Source organism: Nicotiana tabacum, chromosome 24 (assembly GCF_000715075.1).
Source record: "Nicotiana tabacum cultivar K326 chromosome 24, ASM71507v2, whole genome shotgun sequence".
Classification (NCBI taxonomy): Eukaryota; Viridiplantae; Streptophyta; class Magnoliopsida; order Solanales; family Solanaceae; genus Nicotiana; species Nicotiana tabacum.
The window spans coordinates 68,832,004-68,841,366 of record NC_134103.1 but is presented as its reverse complement, the minus strand read 5'-3'; the positions used below and the strand labels follow the sequence as shown (position 1 = coordinate 68,841,366).

At 34.3% G+C, this 9,363-nt stretch overlaps 1 protein-coding gene across 1 annotated transcript; it reads left to right on the top strand.

The window, feature by feature from the left end:
• The first annotated feature begins 4,480 nt into the window (after positions 1 to 4,480).
• LOC107768532 (expansin-A15-like) lies at positions 4,481 to 6,986 on the top strand. The gene is made up of 4 exons (XM_016587664.2): positions 4,481 to 4,610; positions 4,695 to 4,827; positions 5,247 to 5,559; positions 6,246 to 6,986. Exons 2-4 carry the CDS (start codon positions 4,701 to 4,703, stop codon positions 6,550 to 6,552), a joined length of 747 nt encoding a protein of 248 aa, XP_016443150.1. The 5' UTR covers positions 4,481 to 4,610; positions 4,695 to 4,700; the 3' UTR covers positions 6,553 to 6,986.
• The last annotated feature ends 2,377 nt before the right edge of the window (positions 6,987 to 9,363 follow it).

Genomic DNA, 9,363 nt, shown 5'->3' with positions numbered 1-9,363 from the left:
ATTACTAGGTCTTCATGCCTCGTGTCTTGTTGTTAGTTAGGTGAAGGTTTGAAACGAAATTTTTGTTAACATGAGGTTAATTGATGATGCTGTAATTGATTATGAACAGCTATTAAGACCATAGATGTGGTTATGGGCATACGTATGATGTGTGCGTAGGCACGAGTTGCTACCACCGATTGAGGCTAATATCGTGTGTTGATATAAAAATTGGACTTTTTGAAAATGTTTGGAGTGTAAAAATATTGGTTTTAAAGTTATAAATGTGGATAAAAGAAATAATCTCAATTGAGATGGTGTTGTCAGATATATGTCGATTTCGGTGACGTAGAATCACCCGCGAGTATATGTGTAAGAGAAAAATCAGCAATTTGAAAACCTCAGAATAACTCTAGCCACGTTCGAGGACGAACGTTTGTTTTAGAGGTGGAGAATGTGATGACCCGATAGGTTATTTTTAATTTTAACCTTTATTTATGTATTTCGAGACCTTGAATAGCTCCATTCATCCTTCCTCTATTTGCGTGCACAATCCGTATCTTTTTTCAAAAAATTGTTACGTGAAAAACTAAAGAAAATGTGAAATTTTGCCTTATAAAACTTATTTGAGTTGATTTCGGTCAATGTTCTGAGCAAACGGACCAGGATCAGTATTTTTGCGGTTCAGATGGGTCTGTATCATGATTTAGGATTTGGGCGTATGTCCGAAATCAAATTTGGAAGTCCCTAGCTTGAATTATCGCCATTTGACGGAAACTAGAAATTTAAAAGTTTAAAGAATTCCTCAATTTGGCCATAATTGGATTTTTGTTGATACCGGGTCCCGATTTGAATTCCGAGAGTTCGATCAGTTTCGTAACAATATTTATGAGTTGTGTACAAAATTTTAAGTTATTCCGAGGTGCGTAGGTACGTTTTCCATTAGTTTTTGAACAAAATAAATAAAATGTTTGATTTTATAAAGCTTGAATTTCTAAAATTTGACAAGAGATTTGACTTTTGAGCAAACAACTTCGAAATAAAATTTTAATGATTCAAATAACTTCGTATAGTGATTTCGGACTTAGGCGCATGTCTGGATTTGGATCTGGAAGTTTGTAGGACAATTCGACGCATTTTGGCGAAAGTTGGAAAATAGAAATTTTTTGGAAAGTTTGACCGGGAGTTGACTTTATTGATATCAGGGTCAAAATTTGATTCTGGAAATTGGAAAAACTCCATTATATCATTTATGACTTGCATGCAAAATTTAAAGTCATTCCTGATTGATTTGATATGTTTCGACACAAGAAATAGAATTTGGAAAGTTTCATAAACTCATAAGTACAAATCGACGCACGATTTGTAGTTTTGCCGTTTTTATGTGTGATTTGAGTCCTCGAGTAGGTCAATAATATGTTTTGAGACTTGTTGGTATGTTCGGACTCCCGAGGTGTTCGGGTGAGTTTTGGAGTGGTTTCGGACCATTTCTATGCCATTGTTAACTGCTGGATTTTGGCTACAGCAGTGTGCATCGCAGAAATCTCTGTTATACAGGGCTAACTTTGGAAGCTTATATCTCGCAATTTATAAGGAATTTGGAGGTGATCCAAAAATAAATTTGTAGCTCTTTGTGTCTAGATTTCGAAAATGTAAACTTTTTGGAATTTGGAGTTGTGTATAAAACGTTATGGTAGATACACTAAAGGCTGTCTGGGAAGAGTTTTGAAATCGCGAAGAAGAAATTTCTGCGTCACAGGGCTGATTTTGGGAACTCATATCTCGCCATCTATAAGGAATTGGCAGATGAGAAAAACATAAAAGTTGTAGCTCTTGGTGTCTAGTTTCAAGAAAGTTAAACCATTCATCATTTGGATATCGTATGAAAGAGTTATGCACATTTCCGTATCATGAAAGGTTGTTATTTTTATGGGGCTGAGGCAAATCGCATGTGTCAAATGCAATTTATAAGTCTCAAATGTCAAATGCGACTTGCCTGGACAGATTCTAAGAATGGGGGTTTCAGCCATTTTAACATATTTTGAGCTACGGAGCTCGGATTGAAGTGATATTTTAGGCGATTTTCACCATATGGATTGGGGTAAGTATTCTATATCCAAAAGTGATTATATTCCATGATTCCGTGGTTATTTTCATCAATTATTAGTGAATTAAATGGGATAAATTGCAGAAATTTATAAAACTCTTCAAGAACGAAAATTTTAGATTTGGAGGTCGATTCGTTATCAAAATTTGATAAAATTGGTATGGTTAAACTCCTATCGGAATGGGCGTTCGGATTTCGTAAAAATTATGTCAGGTTTCGAGAGGCGAGCCTCGCGTTGACTTTCGGTTGACTTTTAGAATAAAATTGGAAATCGATGTATTATTATCCAAAAATATTGTAATTAATTTATAAGAATATTTTGATTTGATTGGATTCGTCTGAACGTCGTTTTCGCACAAAAAGGCTATTTTGAAATATCGGCCTAACTCCGTTAAGGTAAGTGTCTTGTCTAACTTTGTGAGGGGGGAGGGGGGGGGGAAATTACCCCTTAGAATTTGAGATGATTGTGTCATTCGTGTTAAGTGAAGGTCGTGTACGCGAGGTGACGAGTGGGTACACGACCTATATGTGATATTTGATCGGTTTGGACCGTTAGGCTCCTTTTATACAATTGATTGTAAATATCGTTTCATGATTATATCTTTTGTTGTTAGAATTGTTTGTACGTGCTTTGCCGGAAATTGTTAGCAGATGTTCCATCTTTGTTGTCAAGATCACCTTATATTCTAATTGTTGATCGTAACCACTCGTTGAATTCATGCTTTACCTACTACATGCCTTAATTGTTAATTGATGCTCATAAATTGTGCATTGGCTTATGGATTGTTATTTCCTTGCTACTTTATTTCGTGAGCTATCGTGTAGCCTTTTTCATTAGTTGTGACTTCTTTGTGTAGACTCGTTATTTCTTTTGATTTTGTGGTATACCGTAGTTGGTTGTAAATTGGCTGATTAATATTGAGAGGGATCGGGTTGCACGCCGTAACAGATATGATTTATTATTGAGAGGGATCGGGTTGCATGCCGCAACAAATATAATTATTATTGTGTGGGATCGGATTGCATGCCGCAACAGATATGATTTATTATTGCATGGGATCGGATTGCACGCCGCAACAAATGAACAAATATAAAATTATTGTGATGTTAAGGTTAGTTCCGATTATGATTCTCATGATGCATTTCATGCTAGGACGGTTACTGTGGTTTCTTAAATCACCTCATTGTATTTTGATTATAATTAATTAACTGTCAATATATTAAAAATGGAACAATATGGCCTTCTTGCGTGAGTCATGCATCCTATGTGATATGTTAAGTTGATGAGAATTTAGCTGAGGTAAATGAAAGAATTTTCAAGTTGTTCCACTTATGTGTCTTTTAAAAATAAAACTCATATCTTATTCGAAGATTTACTAAATTAAATGATAATTATATTTTTACTCTAATTGATGTCTCAACCTTCTCATTGTCTTATTGTCGTGTAATTTGCGTGAAAATTTGTTATTTCGTTTTACTTTAATAAATCTCATATTTATCTCATTAAAACTTGATTGAATGTCTTATTTTGTATAAATATAATATTTTATCGGATCTCATATACTTCTAAACTAAACTCAGTTGATATTCTATTTGTACAACCTCTCCAATATTTTATCTTATTTAAATTCTAAATTGGATTAATGACTCATGATGCTTCACTGTATTTAATTTGAAAATTGTATTTAATTGTGTTTAAATTATTCATTGGTTATCTTGGTTGATATTGATACAGAAATTATACACTTCATAGCACGAGGATTTTGCCGTGCAAAAGTGATTTGGAAGGTGTGGTGAACTGGGTAGAATCGGAGTGCAAACCTGGGTAGTCTAATTTGGTATTTTCTTCTTTTTCTTGAGCTGTATTTCTCTTAGTAGGTAATAAAATTGCTTATTTACCAAAAATAATAATTTTTCTAAAACGTAAAAAAAAATTAAACAAATTCAGTTTATCACTAATATTTGAAACGAAACATGTACACATCAGATGTTTACACATTCGCAGGTTCATGCAAGGACTAAGGAGTCCAACTATAGCATATCGGCCAGATTCGCTAAAAACAATTAAACCATTCAATTTTAACACAAGAACCAAGTTGCGTTCCCCAAAAAGGAAGAAATAGCTACAACTGGACGGTTCCCATTCAACTTGATTTGTCTTTATTAATAAGCTACCATTGTGCTACTTTGAAGAGAGAAAAAAAAAAAAAGAAACGAGGTATACTTTGCAGCTAGCCATTTGTAGGCAAAAAAGAACTGGTTCTCTTCAACAAACAAAAATAACCGCTTTGCACAGTTGTTGACGGTTTGTAGGCCCCACAACCTCAAAAAAGGTGTCAAAATAACATGAAAATATTGATATTTTGGCTTGCAAACTGCAAGGCCCTCTTTCCCCTCACAGCATCTATTTATTCACACCTCAACTCCTCCTCTTTCTCATTACAAATACACTCATTCACTCCCTGGAACACAACAGTAAAGAAAGATATCAAGAAACTCCATTTTTGTTAAGGAACAAATTAAGGTTAGTACTGACCAAAATACAACTATTTTTCTTTTATTATATTTTAAAGGGTGTCTAACAGTTAGACTTTTCTTGATTTTACAGCAAGAAATGTCCACTCTGTGGCTTTTCATTGTGGGATTTCTTTTTGTGGTTTCCTGTGTTCATGGCAATGAACAAGGATGGATTCAAGCTCATGCCACTTTCTATGGAGGTGGTGATGCTTCAGGAACCATGGGTTAGTTCTCTGCTACTCATAGGCCTATGCTTTTCTGCTATCTACCTCACAAATATTTTCACAGTATAAATTCTTTTTATCTCATTGATACAATTACTATTTGAAAAGTTAATGGAATTTTGTTTTTCATTTGCTTTTTAAAATATTATGAATTGTTAATTATTATAACTTATAATACTGTTATATAGTTTTTAAATATATAAATTTGATTTCAATAATGTAAAGATTTTATACTCTACTTCACACTAAACATTAGATAATTTGACCATCGTATCCTAAATTGTACCACATAAAATGGGATAGAGGATTAAGTAAGACTAGTTAACCGAAAGTAAAGCAGGCAACCTAATGCAAAAGATTATATCCAGATTTTGAGAAGTCACATACAATCACTTACTAATAATTTGGATAATATCCAGGTGGGGCATGTGGTTATGGGAATTTGGACAGTCAAGGGTATGGTACAAACACAGCAGCATTGAGTACAGCACTGTTCAACAATGGGTTGAGCTGTGGGGCCTGCTTTGAGTTGAAGTGTGTGAGTGACCCAAAGGGGTGCCTAGGAGGGTCAATAGTGGTCACAGCCACCAATTTCTGCCCACCAAACTATGCCCTCCCAAATAATGCAGGTGGGTGGTGCAACCCTCCATTGCACCATTTTGACCTCTCTCAGCCTGTTTTCCAACAAATTGCTCAGTACAGATCTGGGATTGTTCCTGTTGCTTACAGAAGGTAAAGCATACAATTAATCTACATGCCTCCTTTCTTTATTTTGCCACAAAGCTTATGGACCAAAATCAGAATTTATAGCTTATAGACCATAGTAAACTAGTTTGGGCCGGAAATAAAAAGTTGGTTCTAATTTCAGACCAAAAATTAGGCACACAACCAAGTTGATTTTGCTCACTGTCATACGCTACCTAAGAATGTCGCTCTCACCGTCAAAGTATTACCGTAATTAATTTTACTTTTCTTGAAAGAAAAATATAATTATCTTTTATATTTGGTTATTTCTTATTTTAGTAGAAAAGTTTTGGACATCCATAAATTGAAGACATCATTTTCACAACTAGAATATACAATAGCATCCACAATGTGGTGGTTTAGAGAGCTTTATTTATGGGGAGAATTTTCTTTCAATAGGATCTTATGTTTTTTTTTATATGTAGGCCAATTGGCCAAATCATATTTTTATGCATATTTTAATATATTTTATGGTCGTCCAAGATTTGCAACTATTAGCCTCCGCATGACGCCCTGTTATTTTTGTGCCCCAACACCCTCTAATTTATCTAACATATGAGTAGTTGGTTAATTATGGTTGCATTTCGATCGGACAATTAGATATTTTCTTGTGGAAAGAAAATTAATCATAATATTATAACATTGAGGTTGTGATTAATTTGTGATAAATGCAGGGTACCCTGCAAGAAGAGGGGAGGCATCAGATTTACTCTGAATGGTCACTCATACTTCAATTTAGTCCTAGTGACTAACGTGGGAGGTTCAGGGGATGTTCATGCAGTTTCAATTAAAGGCACAAGAACTGACTGGCTACCCATGTCTCGCAATTGGGGTCAAAATTGGCAAAGCAACTCCTTTCTTGATGGCCAAATCCTCTCTTTCAAGGTCACCACCGGCGACGGCCGCACCGTCGTCTGCAACAACGCTATCCCCGGCGGCTGGTCCTTCGGCCAAACTTTCACCGGCGCCCAGTTCACTTAATGAGTAGGGCGCAAGTGTTGTGTCATAGGATTTCTTACTAGTGATTAGTATTAGTGTTGAAATTATGGGAAGGGCTTGTTTTAAAGTGGCTCTTATCCATTTCTTTAGGGAGGCCACCTAATTCGAATTCTTAATACACAGTTCGAATTGTGACCTTTTAACTACTGAATTGTCTCTCTAAGTAAGACATTATTAGGGTGTTAATTTGTATGGAGTGGTTAATTTCTGTCAAATGTCATTTTAGGACGACAGAAATTAGGCAGAGGTGGATTGATTTTATTGTTGGTCACCACCCGCTGTAGTAGTACTTCATGGTAAGGGTAATATGGTGAAACCACTTCTTTTTTTTGTAACTTTTATTTAATATTTTTAAGATATGGTCTTGTATGGTCCCCATTTCCACTTGGAAAAGTAGTTTGTGACATTGTTGTCGTGATTTCTTATTATTAGTCTCTACTTTAATTGATTTTTACGTTGTTTTACATATATTAAGAAATTCATATTTTATCATTAATTAATAATAAAATTGACTATATTAACTTTAATTTATTTACTAAAAATGTAACAAATACTTCTAGATTCTTTACTACATGGCAACTTTTGGGAAAAAAAAGTTAATTCCTTCTTAATATCTTAATAAATCAAATATTGTGGATCACAAAAAAAAAGTCAAAAAATCAATTAAAATTCCTCCTTGATATCTTAAAAAATTAAATATTGTGGACACAAAAAATTCACTTTTTTCCGAAAAATTTTCATTTTTGTCGAAATAAGTGTTTGGTCATAAAATTTTCAATTTTCACTTGAAGATGAATTTTGAAATTTTTCGAAAATTTGAAAAAATCCAAAAAACTATTTTTCAAAATTTTCACTCACAAAACTTTAAAAATAACCCAAAATTATATTTATGTTCAAACACAACTCTAATTTTAAAATATAATTTTCACTTAAAAAATATTTTATCTTTTTTTTAATTTACAATTCTTATGTCCAAAGTCCAAACGCCCACTAAAAAACTGGCACTGGGAATTGGAGAGGGCATGCAGGAGGAAGAAGTCAAAAGTGTGTCGTTTTCTTGTCCTCGTTTCGTGTGTGTTTTTCAGATTGTAAAACGGATTGACCATGTCCGTTATTTTTGTTATAAAATAAAGACCGTAAAGTAAAGACAAGTATAGAGAAAAATTGATATATTATTCAAATTTTAAACTTATGTATATAATGAATTGAAAACTCCTCTATTTATAGAAGAAAGGAAGCAGCTGCGAGGCTTTTCAGGAAGCAGCTACAAGGCTTTTCTTTAGCTGCTTGTAAGCTGTTTGCATGAGCTGCTTGCAACCTGCCTGTTTAATAAGAAGATGCTGCAAATCATTTCATTGAGCTGCTTGCAACCTGCCTGCATCAGCTGCTTGTAGATAAACTTCAACAGAGTACTAAATGGATAATCTTCTTCAGGAAGATTATCTATAGCGGAGTAATAAATGGACATTCACAATATAATTATTTTCATAACACTTCCCCTTGGATGTTCATTAAAAAGGTATTGTGTCTCGTTAAAACCTTACTAGAAAAAAACCCTGTGGGAAAAAAATCCTAGTGAAGGAAAAAGAGTACACATATTTAGTAATACGCATTGCTAGCTGCCTCATTAAAAACCTTATAAGGAAAACCCTGTGGGAAAAAACCTTAGTAAGGAAAAAAGAGTACATCGCGTATTTTACTCCCCCTCATGAAAACCTTGTTTCAAATATTTGAGTCTCCGCATTCCAATCTTGTATATCATCTTCTCAAAAGTTGAAGTTGGTAAAGATTTAGTGAATACATCTGCCGGATTGTCACTTGAACGGATTTGTTGCACATCAATGTCACCATTTTTCTGAATATCGTGTGTGTAGAATAATTTTGGCGAAATGTGCTTCGTTTTATCTCCTTTTATAAATCCTCCCTTCAATTGGGCTATGCATGCAACATTATCTTCGTATAAAATTGTGGGTTTTTTCTCACATTTCAAACCATATTTTTCTCGAATAAAATGAATTATTGATCTCAACCATACGCATTCCCTACTTGCTTCATGAATAGCTATTATTTCAGCATGATTTGAAGAAGTAGCAATAATAGATTGTTTTGTGGAGCGCCATGATATGATAGTACCTCCACATGTAAACACGTACCCTGTTTGAGATCTAACTTTATGGGGATCAGATAAATAACCTGCATCTGTATAACCAACAAGATCTGCACTATCTTTGTTAGCATAAAGCAAGAGAGTTCCCTTTAAATATCGCAATATATACTTAATCCTGTTCCAATGTCTCCGTGTAGGAGAAGAACTATATCTTGCTAGTAAATTAACAGAAAATGCTATGTCAGGCCTTGTAACACTAGCAAGATACATTAGTGCACCAATTGCACTGAGATAGGGTACTTCGGGACCAAGGAGTTCCTCATCCTCTTCTGGAGGTCGGAACAAATCTTTATTCACTTCAAGTGATCTAACAACCATTGGTGTACTCAATGGGTGCGCTTTGTCCATGTAAAAGCGTTTTAAGACCCTTTCTGTATAGGCAGATTGATGGATAAAGATCACGTCTGCTAAATGTTCAATTTGCAGACCAAGACAAAGTTTTGTCTTTCCAAGATCTTTCATCTCAAATTCTTTCTTAAGATATTCAATTGCCTTTTGGAGCTCTTCTGGAGTTCCAACAAGATTTATGTCATCAACATAAACAGCAAGTATAACAAATTCTGAAGCCATTTTCTTTATAAAAATACATGAACAAATAACATCATTTATGTAACCCTCTTTTAATA

Bases quoted from the DNA above. Each gene is read 5' to 3' on its own strand.
- LOC107768532 (XM_016587664.2), top strand. From the start codon at position 4,701: ATGTCCACTCTGTGGCTTTTCATTGTGGGATTTCTTTTTGTGGTTTCC. The intron at 4,828-5,246 runs GTTAGTTCTCTG...GATAATATCCAG, and splicing joins TGATGCTTCAGGAACCATGG to GTGGGGCATGTGGTTATGGG. The intron at 5,560-6,245 runs GTAAAGCATACA...TGATAAATGCAG, and splicing joins GTTCCTGTTGCTTACAGAAG to GGTACCCTGCAAGAAGAGGG.